Source organism: Pelophylax lessonae, assembly GCF_965119305.1.
Source record: "Pelophylax lessonae genome assembly, chromosome: 13".
Classification (NCBI taxonomy): domain Eukaryota; kingdom Metazoa; phylum Chordata; class Amphibia; order Anura; family Ranidae; genus Pelophylax; species Pelophylax lessonae.
This window is the reverse complement of record NC_138780.1, coordinates 176,520,374-176,543,861: the sequence shown is the minus strand read 5'-3', so window position 1 is coordinate 176,543,861 and position 23,488 is coordinate 176,520,374. Positions and strand designations below refer to the sequence as shown.

At 45.0% G+C, this 23,488-nt stretch overlaps 1 protein-coding gene across 4 annotated transcripts in view; it reads right to left on the bottom strand.

Annotated features, from left to right (window-relative positions):
• The window catches only part of CDC42BPB (CDC42 binding protein kinase beta), a 264,686-nt gene that overhangs the window by 155,730 nt on the left and 85,468 nt on the right, over positions 1-23,488 (bottom strand). For all 4 annotated transcript variants that reach the window (XM_082242642.1, XM_082242643.1, XM_082242644.1 and 1 more), the window contains exons 4-6: positions 17,215-17,310; positions 13,856-14,004; positions 340-433 (exon numbers count right to left, since the gene is read on the bottom strand). In XM_082242642.1, the coding sequence (XP_082098768.1) occupies positions 340-433; positions 13,856-14,004; positions 17,215-17,310 (339 nt within the window). The remainder of the gene's footprint in view (positions 1-339; positions 434-13,855; positions 14,005-17,214; positions 17,311-23,488) is intronic.

Genomic DNA, 23,488 nt, shown 5'->3' with positions numbered 1-23,488 from the left:
ACGATGGGCAATACCACATGTGGATGAGCTCTGTGAATCCAATACTGATATACTTCAGTCATGGCTAAGTCCTTATAGGCTGAACCAAATATTGGCTTTATTACTCTCAAGACTTCAGTGGTTAGATCTCGATCCCCAAGTTTCTGGCCCTGCCTTGCCATGTAGTTTACTACACTTCACGCAATTTCTAATATGTAAAACGGACAAGAAACCAAAGAAAAGGGTTGAAGTAGAAAGGCAGAGTTGGAAACAAGTAGAGAAACCTTATCACTGACTCTGAGATGCACTGCGTGCAGAAGATGTGCACATTACATATAAATGGTAAAGTGTAGAACTTACCGTTCCATCATCATTCATTTTTAAACACGACCCAAAGTCGGCCAGACGAATGTGTCCATTCATGTCCAAAAGAACATTATCTGGCTTTATGTCCCTATAAAAATAAAAAATAAAAAAACAGGCATTACCATCCTACATCCATGGACTTTGTGAGAATCACCCAAGTGCCCATAAACTAAGCCTGATACATACTAGAGAATGACAAACTGAGAACATTAAATGCATAAGCACCGGTAACCTTGAGAAAACTATCTGCAAAACAATCATCAGGTTAATAGACACAGACAGCAGTGCAAATCTTGACATTTCCTTTATCGTTCGAGTTTGGCCCTGGATCCTTCTTTCACCCCAGTCCCCCATTATTCAAATCAAGATCCTACCTATAAAAAAAAAAAAAAAAAAAAAAACAGCCAGGAGACTTCGGAACAGGGCACAGGGTCACACTTGACATTTCTTGGATGCAGTTTTAGCTATGTCTTGTTCTCCTGGTTGTTCGGAAAAAAGGTTTTCACAAAGGCTCTGCTCTCATTTATGCAAATGTGACAGTAAACTTACATTTTTAAGCATTTTTGGTGTGTTGTGTTTAGGGCAGCCCATTAATTTCGCTGCCCTTTGTGCAGCAACTGCACAAAAAGTATGGGAACTTTCTTTTCCCTTGAGTAGTTACGTTATTTAGTGCATGTGCGTTGGCTGGTCTGTTTGGGGGGTGACATTAAGAATGAATGGCACCCCACTGCACCTGCCAGAAAAGGGCACGTTTTCATATACTGCGGGAACGCATGTGTGATGGAACTCACCGTCACTTGGAATGAAAGACAGTAAGACTCATAGCAGATGCTAATATCATCAGCTCAAACACCTGTCTTCCAAACCTCATTGAATATGCGGATATGCTCACCTGTTATCTACTGGAAGTTCTGGGTTTACACTTATTCTAATGTGTATTGTACTTCAATGTCAGAGGCAAACAGTCTGTCACTGGTGGTCTCTTCCTATTGTCTGTGTATTGAGGTGTGATGTGTATTCTGTTAAGTCTGTCTATCCCATTGTTAATTGTTAAGAACTCACATGATTCTGTCCAGATGGCTAGATAATTAGTTCAGGTTAATTCTATTTCTGTACACAATCTCATCTGCATATGATAATGTAATCAGGCAAGCCCTGACCTGATGGGGTAATTTGATCAGGAGGGGGATGTCTATGCTGTATATAAATTCTGTGTGACTGTTAAATAGAGAAGGCTCCAAAACTTGTACAAGCTAAGATGTTGGCTGGCTTTGTATGGAGGGCGGCTGGAATATTTAATATCTATGTTCAAGACTGAAGGAAGCCGTATACTGATGGAAGTCCACAAACACAGTGTGGGTTGTGGTTCAGTTACAGCAGGCTATATCACACACTTTCCTGCGTTGCATATGTGTGAACAGGGCCCAAAGGCAAACAATGATAATGTATTTTATCATAATATGCTTCCAACTTTGAAATGTTGAACAACAACAAAGGATTCCCAGAGCACTCCAAGTTAGCTAAAGAAACCACAGCAGATTGACAAAGTTAGCTGCAAAGTAAGCTCTAACTAAAGACCCATTCTGAGTTGTCTGAAAATGGAGTCACTGCAGTGATGGCTAACTGAATTCAGTAAACAGGCGCCACTTAGCACAGATGACATGATACCATGCTTCTCATGTGAGGGAGACTAGAGTTGCACCTGCTGTTTTGATAGACAAAAATAGGATTTGTAACAAACCTGCATTATCTATTTTTGGGTTATAGGCAGGTACCTTCAGATGATTGGACACTAGCTCCCAGGCAAACCTTTGTAATTCGGCAAGCAATGAGAGAACAAAAAAGGGGAGGATGGCCTGTGATCTGTATTGTATTCCAAGAAAAAAAAAATTACAGGCAATTTTCAAAAATCCTTGCTCTTATGTACAGGACACAGACAGCTTCAGAGACAAATGGGACATCAGACTGCAACACCAATAAGGGAAGAGCAACAAAAAGCAATAAAATAAGCCAACGGGCCCCCTACAGCAACCAATATGTCTCCAGTACTCAAGTTAAACAGCAGTCTAAAGCACATTGTGACCAAAAGTTGGATCAGCTGAAGCCTGAACATCCACCCAGGAAACACGTTAACTGAAGATTAGGTGGTGGCCTTACAAATACGCAACACCAAAGCCTGATGCTGAAAAGCCCAGGAAGCACTGACGAATCTCGTAGAAGAAACCCGATTCTTGGCCGAGAAGACCAGAATCACAACCCGACGGATTCACCTGAAGCTGAAATAAGACGCAGGGAGCCCCCCTGTGAGATCCCTTAGGAAGCACATATAAGACACTAAGATTGTCTCAGGGAAGCCATGGCTGAGACAAACTCAAACAAAATGTAGACAGTGAAGCCTCACCTCCCACGGGTGTTTCAGAGCAGGACAAATAGACACTTGCAAAGAAATGAGGCTTGCTGGGAGTAGGATAGGCTATAAGGGGGTCCACAAAAAAAAAAAAAAAAAAGTATTAAAGTACTGACAGCTACACGTCAATGTTTTCAATAGCATATGAAAAAACCTGAGAGTGACATAAATTAGTGCTACCCAACCGTACCATACCTGTTCCAGGCCACCCTGGAAACCATAGCCCACAAACCACCCCCCCCCCCCCCCCAAAAGAAAAAAAAACACTGTGGAAGTCCCTGGTCAATGGGCAGGGCAAAACGTGCCAATGTGGGGTTACGCCCCCCCCCCCCCATTCCCCCTGCATGGCCAGACTAGAGAGTTCCAGTCGGAAGTGCACACCAGCCTAGTGGATCAGAGTGGCCCCGCAGCATTGTACCAGCGGCTCTGCATCTAGCCCAACAAGAGATGGTGCAGCAGCCTCGATCTATGGCATTGGAAGAAATTGTCTATTGTTGCAAGTACCAGCTGGCCTTGCTGTGCATTATACATCGGTCATATCAGCTGTTGTATACATTGTGCACATTTGGATACCATCTTCACACAGGCTGGACCGTGGACACAGCAGTGAGCCATACCCACTGGTCTACACACCGGTGAAACCATCTAAATAGGCTGCACTTCTGATACAACTGACATCCTTGTTTGCATGAATCCAGCTGTGGACTCTCTCATGATTAGTTTATGTCTGCATCTGTGAGTGACTGACGCCTACAGGGGATAAAATCCAGGCTGCACACCAACCTACTCCTGGTTTTTCCTGCTGGTACAGCTAGTAGAAGGCGGCCCCAGGAGGAGTGCTGCTTAGAGTACCTGGTTATTGGTAAAGGCATCTGGGCATTTTTTCTCCCAGGGTGTACGTTACCGTTAGGGCAGGTCTAAGGGAAGCAGGGAAGGGGTGGTTGGGAAGCCTTGTTCCTGGTGTTTTTTTTTTTTTTGGGGGGGGGGGGGGTGGTTTCCGGGTAGCCTAGGACAGGTATGGTAGGGTTGGGTGGCACTGGTTTAAGCGTCTTACCTGATTTTCTTTTTTATATGATGTTGAATAAATATTGCCGTGTAGCTAAATTGGGTTCAATACCTTTTCTGCTTTTCATTTTTGTAGTTCCTAATTTTTAGCGACACCCATCTACCCAACTTCCCTTTAGGATTAATAAAGTGTATATTTTGCTATAGGGACAAGCACCACCACTTTTTTAAATTCAGAGGATTTCCGGGATACAATTTATTTTTGTTTAGTTAAAAGGGGGTCAACAGAGTTTTTTGGAAATGTCCAATCACTTGAAGATACCTGCCTATAAGAGTCATCTCTGAATCTGTGCCCTGTACTGTATGAGCAAGACATATTTATAGGCAATATAATATTTAAAAAAAAAAATCTATTGCAATCCTGCTTAAAATAATTATGAACAAAACCATTAGGCTACGTTCACATGTAGGCGGTTTGGGGCGTTTTTCTGCTCTAGGATCAGCTCAAAAAACGCCCAACAAGACAAATCCTATTAATTTCAATGGCCCCTGTTCACATCCGAGCGTTTTGACATTTTAAGTAAAACGCCCAACGCTCAAAAAAGTACATGAGCTTCTTTTTGGGCAGATTACAGGCGTTTTTATTTTTTTCCATTGGTCACTAGTCAACCTAAAAACGCCTGAGAAAACGCCCATAAAAACGCCTGTAATTAGCAACGCCAAGATGTGAATGTAGCCTTATACGTTCTCTTGATGTAACCAGGTGGTCTCTGAATTCTGCTCAATACCAAATGCCTTCATTCCTAGGCAAATGTTGAACAGGCTGTTTAAACCAGCACAGCAGAATACACCGATGTTGCAGACGTGGTTATAAAGAACTGGTTGACACAAAGACTGAGCCCCATCCTGAGTGCTTTACCAAAACCTTGAACTTTACATTGGAAAGAAGACGGCACAGTCTGTTCTGTCTCTGCCCTTGTTTATCAACACGGAACAACGGGGAGAGAGGCAGTAGTGGAACACCGACGCTCTCAGAAATACAACCGCGGCTGTCAAATCAGTGAACTCTACTCGGCTGATTTAATAAGGCAGAAGCAGGAACAAAGACGAAGTGCGTGTGTGAAAACAGGCGGCCCACGGCTTGGCACATCCGAAGAGGAGTGATGCTGAGCTCTGACTTCTTTCCAAAATTAGGTGAGTACATTTCCACTATTCTAGAGATTCTTCAACAACTTAAAAAAAAAAAAAAAGAAGTACGACACATTAGGAAGCACATCTAAAGCTCATGCTCACTTGCTTCTGTTCATATAATAAATAATAAAGCGGAGTTCCAGCCACTAAAAAAAAAAAAATAAAAAGTAAAATACTGTAGCTGCTGACTTTTAATATAAGGACACTTACCTGTCCAGGGATCCGGCTACGTCGACCCCCCAATTCGGCCATCAGCTTGGGTGCAGGCGCCGGCATTGCAACTAAGGGAAACCAGCAGTGAAGCCTTAGGGCTCTTTCACACCGTCCGTCAGACGGACTCAGTTTATCTCAGCGGGGGGATCGATGCGCCGATCCCCCGCTGAGCAGGAGGATGACAGCTGTTCTCTGCGCTGTGTGCGGAGACACAGCTGTTAGTTCCCCATGCATCTCTATGGGGGAATCGGATGGGAACGAACCGTTGCTCCGTTCTCATCCGATCCGATCGGCTGGACGGATGGAAAATAGGGTTTCCATCCGTCCAGATTTAACTGACAGGATCGGATGTCAGTGGACATGTCTCCACTGACATCCAATGCCCCATAGAGATGCATGGGGTGACCGTTCAGATCCGCCAAAAAACTGACAGGCGGATCTGCCTGTGTGAAAGGGGCCTTAAGGTTTCACAGCCTGTTTTCTACTGCGCAGTTGCAAGTTGTGCTGTGCTCTCTGAATGGTCCCCATCTTCTGGGGGACACACACAGGTCCCAGAAGGGAATGAGGAGGGGCCGATGCAAACGAGGAAATAACGCACCTCGCCTTGGAAGAGTGTGGTCACTCGTTATGTGTTGCTCCCCACCAGGTCCACAGAGAGGAGTAGAAATTGTTGGTTCAGCCCTCTGGACCCCTACGAATCGCTCCACCTATCCCCTCTACCTTTTTAGCAGCGGGAGATATAACACTGTATATACTATTGGAGGTTCCTAACTTCTGCCCCTTGTGGACACTAGGTGTTATGGATCCATATCTGTTGACCCACTCTGAAACTGATTGACTTCAGCCTTGCATGAACTCTGTCTTTGGTTTTTAACTTAATGCGTTTTTTTCATTATTTCAAACATCTGAACACTTGAAGACATGTATACATAGCCATGCTTGTATAGACCCCTGAGAAAGAAATTGACCTCACTATTTTTCGAAATGCGTTGGGTCTCAGCTACATATGTTCCAGAACACTGTTATTCCATAATGTCAGGCGTTTTGTATGCTTCTGAACAACCGCAACACACTGTTTTAATCATCCCGGAGGCTGTCTCCGGGTTTATGTATTTGATGTAAATAAATTTTGTATATTTTTTGAGAATTTTCTATTTTTCTTTACTCTTTTACATTTACTCCTTATACTCATTTTCACTCACTGCCCTTCAAAGTCCCATTCAAGAGGGAACCTGTTTCTATGAAATGATTTTTGGGATGTGGGCGTTTTAAAAATCGAATTGGCTCCAGTTAAGGCAATTCTTTTGGGACACAAACCGGTCCCAGAAGGCAGCAGGGGGGAATGAGAAGGGACCGATGCAAACGAGGAAATGACGTACCTCGCCACGGCGAAGGAGGACAGAAGACTAGCTGGAGAACAAAAACACCAAAAAAAAAAAAAGATATCCAAAAATGAGGGCGGGAGGGTGGTGTGCTCAATTTTTCTAGACTAAAGCCCCGTACCGAATGTCGGCCGAACGATCGGCCGTCTTTTGTCCGGTGCTGTCCTGTCGGCTGACAAGTGCAAAAGACTGCACACGAATTTTGTCGGCCAACAACAGCCGACTGCAGAAGTGATGTCATGTGATGGTTAACTTTCCGTGTGTTTTTTCTTTTCTGAGCATGCCCAGTCTTGCTAATCTGCTGATTGTTGGCCGAATTCTGTACTGACTGGCGAACAATCGGCTGTTTCTGGTGACGGCCAACAAAAATTTTACAGCCTGCACACCCGATTCTGTTCGGCCGAAAAGTCGCTGTCGGAAGCATCATACTAACAAGCCGACAATCGGCCGATCGTTCGGCGGCCAAATATTTACGGCCGACAATCGGTACGTGTGTACGGGGCTTTAGTTTCATTTTAGCCTGGAACTCCGCTTTAAAGAGAAATTTAGCCTAACCGAGTCTAATACACTAAGTGGCCAGAAAAAGAAACCTTGCTCCTCCAGTAGCAGTAGGTTGTCATCTTTACTCTCCCTGAATTTATTTTTATGTCCATATACACACACCTTTTTTCAGGGACCTTCAGTCTGGTCCCGTGACATCCCAGATCTTTTTTCCTCAGGGTTTGGGAGGTCCTGAATACAGCAGGGGACAACATTCATGGGACGAGAGCCCAAGGTGATTTGATTGAATCACCAATAGAGGGCGTGTCCTTGACATCCTGGGCTCAAATCAATTGTGTTGAATAATAGTGGGCATTAGTCAACGAGCAAGTGGAGTGGTGCTAGATTAAGTGGTGATTCTGTGGGTGCAGTGCCAGGGTAAGGTTAGGCTGGCCATTAATTGTGCTATTTTCTTTCCTTCGACCATGGGTTGAAGAACAATCACTTAATTCCCCTCATCAACACAATCAGTTTTGAAGGGGGAATCCCTCCCACTGCACTTTTGTATTCTGACAGCGGAAGGTTTCCCACACATCAGAATACAATGATCACTGCAGTGATAGCCTCCAATAGCAATTATATGAAAAAAAATCTGACAGGCTGGTTGTACTGAAGTCATTGGATAGATCGACTTCACCAAAACCCAGCCTGCCCAAAGATGGATCGAAATTCGGCCGTTTCCTGCTGAACCCACTGAATTTCAATCCGTCTATGGCCAGCTTCGGTATTGCAGAGTTTTTCAGTTATTGTTAAAGTATAGCTAGAGCAAAACTTTTTTGTTAATTTTTGGATAGAGTGGAGAGGGATTAGAACGAGTCAGTTTTTTTTTTTTGCTGTCTGTGTCCCTGTTAAGGAGATTCGCCCTCTCCACTTGTCCTGTTTACCATTATCAGTGATGTATAAGTGAAGAAGAAAATCTTAAATTTTGGGTTGTCCCCGGGAAAAGTAATAGAGGGGAAATCTTCCAATGGGAACACTAGTTCTGATGACCTGGGGGTCCCCAAGGAACTCCCTAATTTGCAAGGATTTTATTTTTTGCGATATAAACAAAAAAAAAAAAAAAAGAGCGACAATTCTGGGGGAAAAAAAACAATGTATTTCACTTTCTGCTATATAACATTCCCCAAATTTTTTTTTAACATTTTAGGTCAATTTGTTTTCTGCTACATTTTTTTTTTTTTAACCAAAAATATCGCAATTATCGTATTTTGATTGACTTGCGCAAAAGTTACTAACTGTGGGAAAGATTTATGTAATTTTTATTTATTTTTTACTAGTAATGGCAGCGATCTGTGATTTTTACCGGGACTGCGACATTGCGGCGGACAGATCTAACTGGCAATTTTGACACTTTTGGGGGGACCAGTGACACTACTACAGTAATCAGTGCTAAAAATATGCACTGTTACTGTAATAATGACACTGGCAGGGAAGGGGTTAACACTGTGGGTGATCAAGGTGTTAAAAGGGTTGAGCCTATTTGAGTGATTCTAACTGTATGGGGGCGGGGCTTATGGAATGACCATAGAGACCTGTGATCCTATATAGAAGGATCACAGGAGCTCTGTGATCATTCCAGAGAGAAGAACGGTCAGCTGTGTTTACAACAGCTGACCGTTCTCTCTCAGCGAGGAGCGATCGCGGGCTCCCGGAGCCGCCTGCCCCGTGCATTGGAGTCCCCGCTGCCAAGTGGGGGCGGGAACGCGGCGGCATGCGCTCGCCCCCTAGCTGCAGGCGCGCAACAGACGTACCCCTACGTCGGTTCCTGCAGGAGGGCCAGCCTGTCGCAGTATATCTGCGGCGGGCGCTCCGGAAGCGGTTAATAAAAGTCAGCGAGCTACAGTTTTTTTAGCTGCTGACATTACATTTTTTCTTCTTCTTAGGGTGAAAATCCTCTTAAAAAGGAAGATATGCAGGTTCGTCTGGTTTGGGGGGGCAATAAAAGGAACCATGTTGCGGTCTTATGCATCAACATGGGCAAAGCACAGGTCAATTGTTAAGGGAAACAAAAGTTTTTGGGTCAATTTTTTCTTCTTTAAATTTTGTAAACTTGTATACTTTTTTTGCATCCTTCTTATTTAGGTTTTTTTTTGTTCCGCAAACACTTATTACAGGGTGCTTACACAACAGTTTATTGCCCATGCTAGATATCAAAAAGGAAACTGCCAAAACCGCACACTCACTTCTATCTCTGTATGCCCAGGACGTCAGGACTGCAAAGCAACGCCTGTATAGTGATAAATGGAAACCGAGTGAAGAAGCCAACGCTCCAGGGAATGTAGTGAAAGTGTTAACGCAGATGAAGGAATGCTGCCCTGTCATTGAAGAAGCTTGGCTGTCTCTGCTGCTTCTGGCATTGAAAAATAAAAACAGGCAGCTAAAGCAAATATTGACTGAATGGTCTACAAGCAGATTTTCCAAAGTAAGCAGACGTGTGGGCGTAGTTATTGTGACAGCGCACATTACGGTAAAATAAGGGAATGGCGGAGCAAATGCACAGAGCCAAGCACAGCACTCGGTCTATATGAAGCTTTTCGCAGATCGCTGTGATCATTACTGCAAGGCCTGTAAATTTCACTATACAGTGGGGATTGACTGATATCGGTTTTTCGTTGCTGATACCAATATTTTGGCCATTGCATATCGGCATCGGCCGATATGGGCAAATATTTTGAACATTTAAAGTTTTGCAAAATAAACACAATTTGACACACAAAACTGTTACTGAGCCCTTTGGTGGGTGGCTGGCACCCTTTGGTGGGTGGGTGGCTGGCACCCTTTTGTGGGTGGGTGGCTGGCACCCTTTTGTGGGTGGGTGGCTGGCCCACTTTCGTGGGTGGCTGGCTGGCACCCTGTGTGGTGGGTGGCTGGCTGGCACCCTGTGTGGTGGGTGGCTGGCTGGCACCCTGTGTGGTGGGTGGCTGGCTGGCACCCTGTGTGGTGGGTGGCTGGCTGGCACCCTGTGTGGTGGGTGGCTGGCTGGTACAGGCCCAGTGCTGGTACAGGCAGGGCCTGTACCAGGCTGGCAGAAGCGTGTGGGTGGCTGGCACTGGGCAGCTGTGGGTGGGTGTATATATGTGGCGGCTGTGTTAAACACACTGTACGCACTGAACACTCACTGTCCCGAGACTCCCCGACTCCAGACGAGGCTGAGGGAGGCGGCCTAAGAAGGCAGAAGCTGTCGGCGCGTGGCGCAACATACGCAATGGCGTCACAACAATATCGGCACCCTCCGGGGGTGATTTCGATACATCGGGGAAAGTGCATACCGGCCCTCGATATATCGGCCTTGCCCATAATCGGTCGATCCCTACTATACAGACCTCAGCATTGCCCCATGGGAATATTTCTTACTCTTCTCAAAGTAAATCTGTACTCTGTATATTTTTACCTAAAGGAGTTCAATGATCAAAGCAAACACTTCCGTTTTTATATTATCATTGTAATAAGAAAACAAATAATAGTTATTTTGAACAATCTAATAAAAGCTTACTAGAAAAGTCTCCTTTCATGTTGAGTGCTGCCTGTCCACCGGCCAGTTCTTTCCACAACTTCCTGGCTTCCCTGCATGCTTTGCAGCTTCTCCTCTGCTGTTTAATTTAATTTCTAAGGACTACATATCCCATAGTACCTTGCTGCCTGCAAGCAGTGATTCCTGTACTGACTCCGCCTCCTGAAACTCCTCCTCTCAGCACCTCTGTAGTTCAAAAGGCAGGCTTTGTGAAATGTGTGACACAGCAGTGCCTACTCACAGGACATAGGGACCACGTGTCACAGAATTAAAAACTGTAAAAAAGTGGGGATCTTCACAAACGTCATAGGAAAGAAATAATTTAAATATAATGTGCAAAAATAATATGTAATTATACATTTGACCACAGATATGCTTTAAAGAGATGCAGTTTATTTGGCCATTCAGAGGAATTAAGATGTGTATGAATAATTTGATCCGGGTGTGTCTGTGTCCATATGCAGACATGCATCTGAAGCCACCGCTCCTCTGAAGAGTGACCCAAATGGGTCGAGTTTGATCACAATAGGTTGGATAGTTTTTGTTACGAGTGCGAAGTGCAGCAAGCTAAAACTCTTGTCTGCTGCCATTTGAAGCTTAAAGTGCTTTTAAAGCGCAATGTTTTTTACCTTCATGCATTCTATAAAGGTAAAAAACCTCCTTTGTGTAGCAGCTCCCCTAATACTTACCTGAGCCCAATCTTCCTCCAGCGATGTGCACCAGTAACTCTCCCTCTAAGACAACACTGGCCCCCGCTGCTGTCAATCACAGCCAGTGGGCCAATGAGGAGAGAGAGGGGGGCAGTGCCAAGCTGTGGCTCTGTGTGTGAACAGACACGCAGAGCCGCAGCTCGTGAACAAGCCTGCATGAGTGCCCCTATTGCAAGCTGCTTGCTCTGGGGTCACCTGGCGAGGGACCTGAGAAGAGGAGGATCAGGGCTGCTCTATTCAAAACTACTGCACAGAGCAGGTATGAGGTTTGATTTTTTGTTTTGTTTCTTTCTAAAGAAAAGGCTTTAATAATCCTTTAAGTGGTGCAGTTGGGGGGGGGGGGGGGGACATTTTTATCACCCCCAACCGCACATCTAAACTTAGCCTTACTTTCAATAGAAATACTGGGTGATCTGATCATGCCAGTCTTCCACCTTCCTTGTATTCTGACCACCCAAAGCATAGAAGATGCTTGCTTGTGTGGTCAGTTTGTGGATCACTTAATTTTTCTCTTGGAGTAAGGCTACCTTTACACTGCTCTGTTGCACAATCGTGGTAAAAACGCATATGCATTTTGACGCTTTTTTCCGGGTTTTGCAGCACCTGTGAAAAAAGGACATGACTCAAAAAAAAAAAAAAACAAAAAATATGACCATTGGTGCATTTTTTATGTGTTTTTGCCCCTTTTTTATGCTTTTTCCATTCATTTCAATAGGGAAGTGTGTTTTGGTGCATTTTTTTTTTTTTACCACACCAAACATTCACCAAATATGCAGCCTTCAGGACTTTGAAAAACACAACAGACCCACAAGAGACCGGTGTGAAGAGTTCCATAAGATTGAATGGTCGTGTGTTTAACAGAAGAAAGTCTGATCAGTGTGAAAGCAGCCTAACAGGACGCGGTGTTAACACATAGCACGCCTTTAACTTCGGTAGAATTTTTACCCACCAAGCCCCCACCCAACCTTGATTGACAGCGGTTCCCTGCAGGAGGCTCACTGTCATATTGCGGCTTCCCAGCTCTGTTTGATGGTATAAACTAAACTGCCTACCTGCTTTGTAAACAGACACACCCGCCAACAGGCAAAAAAAAAGTATAAGAAAGGCTTCATGTTTACGTGACCTCCAAATAAAAGATAAAAAATATAAAAAAAAAAAAAAAAAAAAACACTAAACTCTTGGGTTTGAAATAAATGCGATTAGGGTGCACAAATATTCACTTTATTACTGGGTGCTTTAGTTACATAGTTACATAGTTTGTGAGGTTGAAAAAAAGACATCAGTCCATCCAGTTCAACCTATGATGTGTGTGTGTTTGCTGTTAATAGTACATTGTATACCCCTGTATGTTGTACATTGTATACCCCTGTATGTTGTGGTCTTTAAGGTGCCCATCTAAGAGTTTTTTGAAACTATTGTTGGTCCCTGCTACAGCTTTCACATATTACTAAATTATAGATTATATAAAATATACATTATATATAATTATATATTACACACACACACAATTATATATATATATATATATATATATATATATATATATATATATATATATATATATATATATATATAGACACTATATTACACTTTTTTTTCTGTATATGCATGTTAATACAGACATATAGAAAGACAGCTACATTTAAAAAAAAAAAATGTACAAAAAATGCCTTTTACAATTGTTGGCCGTGAATTTTCGGCCAACGTCCGATCTGCCGATTTTCGGCTTGTTAGTATGATGCTTCCGACAACCGACTGCGACTTTTCGGCCAAAAAAAATCTGTGTGCAGGCTATAAAATTTTTGTTGGCCGTCAACAGAACGGCTGATTGTTCCTCAGTCAGTACAGATTTCGGGAGACAAAAATCTGATGAGCAAGACTGGGCATGCTCAGAGAAGAAAAAACACACGGAAAGTAAACCATCACATGACATCACTTCTGAAGTAGATTTTTGTTGGCCGATAAAATTCGTGTGCAAGTCTAGAGCACATTTCAACCAACACAACAACACTGGACAAAAGACGGCCGATTGGTCGGCCAACAATCGTTGCGTGTGTACGAGGCATTATACTCCGAGTTGTGTACACACACACACAGCAGGAGGGTGCAGGTCAATGTAAAAAGCATATAAATTAAATTGCAGACACCATTTCTCCTAGCATGACATTTACTCGGCAGATGTATAGGAAAGGAATAATGGGCACAGATGGCCGCGCGTCTCTACGTCAGCAATGCTCTAGAGCAGGGTTTCTCAACCAGGGTTCCTCCTGAGGTTGCTGGGGGTTCCTTGAGCAATAGACAATTTCTGCCTCTCAGATAAGTTCCCAATGACACCATTGTTCCTTTTAGCTATCTGTAAGGGGGGTAATTCTTCCCAATGATGACAAGAGTAAGGAGCATTCTTCCCACTGACTGTCACACTAATGAGTTGTAGATTTCTCATTTTTAGCAGGGGTTCCCTGAGACCAAAAATTTCAAGAGTTGAAAAGGTTGAGAAAGACTGCTCTAGATAAAGCTGTTTAGGTTACCCAGCATTGTGGGATTTTATTACCTGTGTACGTAGTGTAGCTGATGAATGGAATGTAAGGCCAGCACCATTTCTGCAAGGTAAAATCTGGCCATGTCTTCCGGTAACCGGTCTTCAAACTTGCTAAGCAGTGTTAAAAGGTCCCCTCCGACATAGTAATCCATGACTAGATACTGCAATTCAAAGAAGGGGGAAACACTTATTAGCACTCACATCACTTTATCAATAATGGGTTCCAAGAACAGGGCTGTGTTTATTAGGTTGACATAATCATGAGCACAAAAACTTAACTGCACAAACAACATATGATGACTTTATTTACCCATAAAAACAAAGGCAGCCCATGGAGGATTTGATTTTCATTCCTTTCATGGTTTGCTTGATTTCCCCCACCAATGTAGTCAGTGTGGGTGGGGAAATGCCTCCTGCAGCGATTTTGTGTTCTGCTGAAAGGAAGGTGTGCAGGGAGCCTTCCCGGGCGACAGAACACAATGGCAACTGCTAGTGGCTATAGCAGCCGGGAGCAATCGCAGGTAAAGAATCAGACAGGCTGGTTTGTACCAAAAATCAATGGATTGACTTGGGTACAATCAGCCTGCCCATACATGGATAGAATCTCAGCTGGTCCCTGGTGAACCAGCCAAATGTTGATCTATGTATGGCTGCCTTAAGAGTTGCTGTCTCTCCTTTGAGCAGAGTAAATACTCAATTATATATGTTCCACCACAATAAGACAAATGAGAACTGGTTTATGATTTATTGAGATACAGAGTCTTTCAACAGCTTTGAAATTCCATCTTCTCCAAGGATACGCTCAAAAATTTCCAGATGACACCAAACAAAACTAGATGCGAGACAGATTTAAGTGATTAAAGGTAAAATTAAAAAACCAAACCGGTAATACTCACTCTGCAATAGATTTTCTCAGGACCCCCATCGGCGCTCCTGGCTCCTTCTTCCGCCTTCCACCCCCCCAGCCCTCAAATGCAGCTTGCTATGGGGGCACTCATACATGCTCACCCCCGAGCCCCGCTCCCTGTGTGACCATTGGCTGTGATTGCCAGCAGCGGGAGCCAATGGCTTGCGCTGCTGTCTTTGAGCTAATGAAAAGGGAGAGAGACAGGACAGCAGCTGCTCTGCTGCACATCGTTGGATCTCGGGGGGGGGGGGGGGGGCTAAGGGAGGACATGAAGGTAAAAAAACCTTCAGCCTTTACAACCACTAACTGACCCCTGCCTTTGGGTGTCTTTTGCTGAAAAAAACCCTGTACTAGAGCACTTTTATAAAGCTGGAAAAAATAAGGAGATACCCGAGTATGGCTTCCTGCAGCAAATATTGCCCAGTGACATCAAATATTAATTACCAAGTGATGCTGGTGAATCCTGTATGTTCGTTGGTCATATGACATAAAAAAAATTGTGCTGCTGGCACTGGGGCTCAAGAAGGTGAGGTGTAAAAGAGGCAACAAAGCAATCTTCCAAACACATTCTTCTGAGAATCCATATCTTCTGAAAGGTAATCTGTTTTGAGCCTCCATTCACAGTAGTGCATCTCCAAAGTCACATGATTTCCAGTGCGACTTTAGAGCGTGATTTTGATGCAATTTTCAGGGGAACTTTAATCGACTTGCATTCTCTGGACCACAGTTGCATCAAAGTATTGCAGGCACTTTTCTAAGTTGCACCAAATTGAACGAGTGCCATTGAAAACTGGCTGCGATTTTGATGCCCAAAGTCACATGACAAGTGCTGTCACTGTGTATTTAAGTTTTTGGGTTCTGATCTCTGCCAAGCGCCCTGTATACCCTGGGGATAAAACAGTGTACTTAAAGGCTCACCTCACGCTTTATAATTGAAGATGGGAGGAACACTGTCCGCAACATTCAGACAGCAGTTGGCTAATTTTTTTCTATTACGTCGCCTAAGGAGCCCCCACCCATCTCCCTCAAAGCCCCTCCCCTGCTGTGTGTGTGGTTGGGCATTGGGCAGAACACTGCCAAAAACGCAAACTACATTGAATGCAGGTAGGTCATGGCTGGTGGGAGGGGCCAGCAGAACGTCTGTACAAAACTTCCTGATGGGTAGATGCTAATTTGAGTGGTGGAGTGGGCATGCATTGGCAGGCTATATTTGCATGCAGACCACCCTAAAGTGCCACCCACATGTGATGCTGAGCCTCCATGATTGAAGGAACTGATATACAATGAATGAGAAGTTGGGACAGGGACAGTCAAACTGGGAAGGTAAGGGCTAGATCAGGGGTGTCCAACCTGCGGCACAAGACAGCTATGCATGCGGCCCAACACAAAATCATAAATACCTACTTAAAATGTTGTTTTTTTTGCAATTTTTTTTTTTAAAAATGTCTTTACACTTGGCAAGTGCGTGTGGCCAAAGCAAAATGTGGCTGTGATCATGGAGGAGTCTGTGCTCTGATTCTTCCCACTGCTACTACTAGGCTCATCAAGTGAAAGGAGTACCACCTGACCATGCAATATTAAAGTGTGTTACCCAAGAATTTTATATTCCCGATATGTGCCTGCTGTACCATGTACTTGTATGAAAAAGTATCCTGTTTTCTTTGTATTACTTCCTTTGTGTGAAATCCCTGGTGTTCCTGTCAGTCGCTCTGCTTTCCTAATCAAAACTGACCACACTGTGGTCAGTTCTTTAGCTGTGCTGGGAACTCAGTCTACTCTCCTCCAATGATCAGACTTGTCCTGACAAGCCCCCCCACACAGCCATTCACTAGAAAGTTTAGTGTACTGCTGCTTCTCCTCCCCCAGCTCTTATGCAGCTGAGAACAGAGGGAATGTGATCACTTTTTTAAAAAAGGGAATAAAAGTTATGTTTTTTTTTTATATATATTTATACACAAATGTTTTGCCTTTAATTTCTATTTTAAACTGGATGGGTTGTTTTACAAGGTGATCGTTTACAATCACTTTAAGGAAGAACTCCAGGAATTACTTTTAGAATGGACTGAGACAAGCAGTGGTTTTGAATTCCAACGATTATCGCCATGCACACATTATGCGATTCTGTTCCTAAGACTCGGTTCACACTGGGGCGGCACGACTCTGTACTACTTCGGGGGCGACTTGTGCATTCCCATGCACCACGACTTCGGAGCGACTTGCATGGACTTCACATAATGGAAGTCTATGCAAGTCGCTCCGAAGTCACCCCGAAGTAGTACAGGACCCTTTTTCTAAGTCGGAGCGACTTGTGTCGCTCCTATTAGAACGGGTCCTGTAGCAGTCAATGGACCGCGAGGGAGCACGACTTGTCAGGCTGACAAGTCGCCTGACAATTCGCGCTAGTGTGAATCGAGTCTAAACGTGCAAGACTAGAACAAGTATCGAGGCAGATACAAATATTTACCAAATAGTTTTCATCCTGAAAGGCGTAATGTAACGTAGTGATCCACTGACAGTCTCCATTCACCAGCACATTCCTCTCCTCCCGGAAACAGGCCGTCTGTGGAATATAAATACATTAGATTAGATTCTGACACTAACAGGCAACCACCAGCAACCCAAAGCTGAAGGTGTACAGGTCTACTACTGTACACGGATAGATGGTATGAATAGAGCTGGTCATACATGTCACAATCTTTCCATACAATACAATTTTCAGATGTTCTGGTATTACACACGGCTCACAATGGAGCGAACATTAAACTCAGCAACTCTGTTCCTTAATCCCTGTAACCCTAAGGCCCCTTTCACACATACGGTACGTTCAGATCCGCCTGTCAGTTTTTCAGGTGGATCTGAACGGATGCCCCATGCATCTCTATGGGGCAGCGGATGTCAGCAGAGACATGTCCGCTGACATCCGATCCGATCCTGTCCGTCAAATCCGGACGGATGGAAACCCTATTTTCCATCCGTCTGGCGGATCGGATGAGAAAGGACAGGCGGTCCGTCGGTGGAACGGACATGTGTGAAAGGGGCCTAACAATTACATGACCACTAAAACGAGCCAAAACACTTAAAGGCCAACCCCAATTTTTGCAGGAAAAAAATGGATTTTTGTAAAATCTTACCGTAAAATCCTTTTCTCTTAGCTCATCGACAGACGTAGTCCTCGGTGATACACCACCTTCGGGTTATGTTACCTCCGCAGGAGCAGGACTAGACAGGAAATTAAAAAGCTCTGGCCACACCCTAGGGGCAGTCCCAGAGGGTATATCCTCTCTCTCTCTGCCTCAGCAAATCAGTTATGTGAAAAAGCAGTGCTTAGAGAATTTAACCCAACCCAACTCCAAAACAGAGGGGCGGGGACTACGTCTGTCGATGAGCTAAGAGAAAAGGATTTTACGGTAAGATTTTACAAAAATCCATTTTTCTCTAGCGCTCATCGACAGACGTAGTCCTCGGTGATACACCACCTTCGGGACGTCCCAGAGCAGTATCACAACTGAGGGGTGGGAAAATGGAAATCAAATCCCAATCTAGAAGGCCCAACCGGTGCCAACTAGAAGTTTACAATGCTCATCCTTAATGATGAGACTCAACAAAAAAAAATTTTCCAAACAGAAAAAACCCTCGAGGTAGACCACCGGTCTCCTCAAATTGCGGCCTGCAAAACCTTGCGGCCAAATGAGGCATCCGCCGATGCCGACACATCAATTTTATAGAATTTAGTAAAGGTATGTACCGACGACCAAGTGGCCGCCTTACATACCTGGACCACTGACGCCTGATGGCGAAAGGCCCAGGAAGTACTGAGCGCTCGAGTGGAGTGCGCCCTAACAGGGAACGGAGGACTCTGACCCTTAATAGAATAAGCCTGTACCACCGTCTGTCTAATCCATTTGGCAATGGTCGCGGCAGATGCAGGCAAACCCTTTCTGGGGCCATCCGTGATCACAAAAAGTGAATCCGTCTTACGGAATGATTCCGTAGCTTTCAGGTATACCCTGATTGCCCGAACCACATCCAAGGAATGCAACGCATGTTCCCGATGATGCTTGGGCTGAGGACACAAGGAAGGTAGTACAATATCTTCATTCAGATGAAAATCTGAAACCACCTTAGGAAGAAAAGATGGCTTAGGATGAAGTACTACCTTATCCCTATGAATCACTAGGTATGGGGACTGGCATGATAATGCAGCCAGTTCTGACACCCTGCGAGCAGAAGTAATAGCCACCAAGAAGACCACCTTCTGGGATAAAGTAAGCAAGGGAATCTCCCTGATGTTTTCAAAGGGAGGTTTCTGTAGAACCGACAAAACCAAATTAAGATCCCAGGGCGGTAAGGGCGCGCGGACTGGAGGAGCCAGGTGCCGCACCCCCTGGATGAAATTCCGCACCAAGGATTTGGTAGCTAAAGGTTTCTGAAAGAAAATTGCTAATGCTGAAACTTGACCCTTGATGGTGCTCAAGGCTAGCTTCTGCTCAACCCCTTGTTGCAAAAAGGCCAATATTCGAGACACCGAATAGGTACGTGGAGGAAATCCTAAAGATTCGCACCACGCAATATAAGTCTTCCATGTGTGATAATAGACTTTGCTGGAAGTCGCTTTCCTTGCTTTAATAAGGGTAGGAATGACAGAAGTAGACAAACCTCTGTCCTTCAGTACTTGGGTCTCAATGGCCAGGCCATTAAAACCAGCGACTGTAAAGCACGAAGGTAAATAGGTCCTTGAGACTACAGACACTCCCTGAGACGAAGTTCCCACGGAACGTCTGCGACTAACCTGTCCAAGTCGGCCAGGCCGGCTTGAAGAGGCCAGCCTAGAATTTCTAGGACCACTGGCGCTGATTGGATCTGAACCAGGCGTCCCTAAAGGTATCTGGCCCCGACCATCCGAGAAAGTCTGGTCGTTTTCTGTTCCCACACATTTATCAGATACCTGATAGTTATCAGGCAAGGTGATCTTTTCTGGTTGAACCTCAGGGACCGAAGTCACCCGACTAGAGGCTACTTGGCCTATCTGGTCAATCAGATCCGATTCCTGTGAGGTATCGGGACTAATCTTAGGAAAAGGTAAAGGAAAAGATCTATACAGGGAACGGTAACTACCGCTTCCTGTACTTAAATGTTGGAAGGGAAGAATCGCACCGGTAGTAGTGGTTGATGCTCGATCTAATGTCCTGAATACCGGTGAAAACGTCCCCCCACCCTGAAATTGGGTGGGGGCGCACCTTCAGGCTGTGTACTCCTTTACTTCGGGTTTGGCTGGGTTGGTCCTCTGCTTGTCCGACCAGCCCTTCTTGAACCCTCCTGGAGGAGTCTTGCCTTTCCCGGAAGTACCAGCCGGGCGTCCTTTATGGGCGGTAAAGAAAGGTCCTCGCTTGTTGCGAGGTTCCTTAGCTTTTGCAGCCTGTGGCAAAAAAGTACTCTTGCCCCCGGTGGCCTCCTTAATGATTTCATCTAGGTTGGCTCCAAATAGACGATTCCCCTGGAAAGGGAGATTGGTCAAAGTCTCTTTGGAACCTAGGTCAGCTGACCAGCATTTTAACCACAGCACACGTCTGAGGATCACTGCTAACTTAGATGCATGCCCTAACAAGGGAGTAGTGTCCAAGGCTGCGTCACAGATAAACCGTAGCTCTTGTATGATCTGTTCTATCAAATCAGATGTCTCCTGGGGAATATCTTTTCCCCTAAGATCTTGGCGTACCATCTTCGCCCATTCTGTAAGTGTCTGGGAAACTAGACCAATAACAATTACTGGTCTAAATGCTGACCCTATCAGAGAAAAGATAGTGCGGGACTCCGCTTCTATCTTTCGATCCACCGGATCCTTAAAGGACGAAGTGTCCTCCACTGGAATAACCGTGGCTTTATTCAGCCTGGAAATAGGCGGATCCACGACTGGTGGTACCGTCCATTTCTTAATGATGGATTCCTCAAACGGATAGCGTCTAGCAATACGCTTGGAAATAGTAAAGGTACGTTTAGAATGTTCCCATTCTCCTTTAATCTGATTTCCAAAACATTTAGGTACAGGAAAAGCCTTCGCCGTCTTGATGGGCTTATTAGTCCCAAAAGGCCTCTCTGTTTCAGTTGCCTCTGCCGGTAAAGCCTCAAGTTTTAAGGTTTCTTGCACTGCCACAACTAGTGCGTCCACCAATGCTTCTTCCTGAATTATAGCAGGAGAAGAAGCGTCCTCCTCACTGTCTGAGGGGGCTTTACCTGGGATAGCAGCCCTTGCAGAGGAACCTGCAACTGCAGTGACCATCTCTGAATCAGAGTCAGAGGTGTCAGATAGTATAGGGGTAGGCGGGGGTCGCTTCCTTGACCCCCGTCCCTGACAGGCCGCCTCCACCGGAGCCACCATAGACTCCAAAATTGCTGTAAATGACTCTATACTCTGTACACCGGCGGGTCCCGAGGCCCCCTCGAGGGAAACAGGTGGGGGAATCTGTGTGGCAGGGTCCATAATAACTCCAGTTACTTCCTGGATGATATAATTCAAAGTAAAGAAAAACTTTTTTTTTTTTTTTTTTTTTTTTTTGACCCTCAGCGCCACAAAAAACCCCTTAGTGTTACCTGCTAGGGATCCCTATCGATCGAGAGAGAGAGAGATAGACCCCCAGGCTCACCACTTGATGTTCAGAGTTGAACTGCAACAGCTTACAGCGCTGTCTTAGACAAACAGGAAGTCTTTTGGCTGGCTGCCCAGGAAGAAAGGAGGTGGCTCCGCCCCTCTTTACGCCTTCCGGCGCCTCCCCCAAGCTCCACGAGGTGTAGAATCACCTAAAACATGGCCGCCCCCATGCTGGAGACACGAGGCTACGCCAAAATGGCGGCTCGTGCGATCCAGTAAAAAAAATGGCGGCGGCCTGTGCTGACTAGCGGTGTGCTGCAGGCACACAACACTCTCTCTGCATGGGGATATGGCGTGTTTGGCGGTACCGGCCCTGGCGGACCGCATGGCCGTTCGGGAGGCCTGCTATTAGCTGGAGATCTGACTTGGAAGGCAGTCTACATGTCCATGGCTTCTGACTGGTAGGTAGCTTATACTTAACCCATAAGATTCCCAGAATGCCACAGATTACATCTTTAAAACATGTATACAATAGATTGTTAGCTCCCAAACCAAGCCTCCTGGCTTTGCACACATAAAATCACACTCAAAATAGGAGGATTTGTGACATGTTATAGGATAGAAAGAAACTCTTTCTTACCATACAGAGAGGGGCCCGCGTTCACCACAAAACCCGTCAGGGAAAACAGGGGGAACATACTACTCACCATACCGGAACCAGGCGGGCACCAACTCCTGACAGTACCCCTCTCCACCGGGGCGGGAGGGCTGTCGACCGATACAGACGCCGTGACTCATGGTCTTTGGCGTTTCAGCGAGACGTTTAACTCGCGGGTTCAGTCCTTTAATGGGACTTTGTCGCGGCCGACTCAGCGCGGAGCTATGGCCTGCACGCGCTCGTAGGCTGAACTGGGGTGACCACCGGATCTCAACATCCAGCCCGTCGCCCAGTTCAGCTTTCTTGCTTGAAGATCTCACAGGAACACTGGAGAAAAAAAGCTGTCCAAAAATCCTTTTAGAAAAAAATTTCTTGCCAGGACCTAAGATCCCAGCAAGGTATCTAGGTCCTTACTCCTAACTAGACAGAAAATAACTGATTTGCTGAGGCAGAGAGAGAGAGGATATACCCTCTGGGACTGCCCCTAGGGTGTGGCCAGAGCTTTTTAATTTCCTGTCTAGTCCTGCTCCTGCGGAGGTAACATAACCCGAAGGTGGTGTATCACCGAGGACTACGTCTGTCGATGAGCGCTAGAGAAACAAAAATGCACCCATACCAATTAAAGTTGAATTCCTATACCAAAGTTACATAGTTAGGTTGAAAAAAGACAAGTCCATCTGGCTCAACCAATAAAAAAAACAGTAAAGAAAACCCAACCATACAATCCCATATACACAATCCTATACCCGCAGTTGATCCAGAGGAAGGTGAAAAAAAATCAGGATTTATTTATTTTTTTTACACAGTATGATTGCTTAAAACTGAGAATTAATTCAGTGAATATTATTCTGATTAGCTGCGATTGGTCTCAGCTAATCTCATGGTACAGCTTGGCTGTGATTAGCCCTGTCTGTATCATGTGATTACTGACCAATCACAGAGCTCATCACAATAGTACACAATGAAAGGCATGAATCAAAGCCTTTCATTGTGTACAATTGTCATGTGATCTTCTGTGATTGGCCACAGTGATCACATAGTACTGGCAGCAGGTGGGTACAGTGATCTATCATTATCTGTGTCAGGTGGACACCGTGGGTGACAGATTGAGATTGCCCGTGGAGCCCAACCCTGGGAAGACGTCATAGGATACATAATATATGGGATTAGGCTGCAAACACCGACATAGACAGAGCAGTCAGTCAATGATAAGGAATAGGGCACTACTGAATAGTCCACTTGATTCAGTGCATTTTAAAGATCGATCAAACCTGCTGTGAACACCCCATTCTAAGATAAACAATAGCAAAGCTTTTCTAAGACGCTTAAAAGTTTTTCCATACAATATCGAGCACGTTGGACAATGGTGACCTCCATTACCCAGACGTTAACCCTTGCAGTTCTGGTCCTTTTAGGCCCAGCCATACAACTACTCCATGAGACAGTCACCCAACATCAGAAGCAGAACAGACAATGGAATGATGCACATGACAT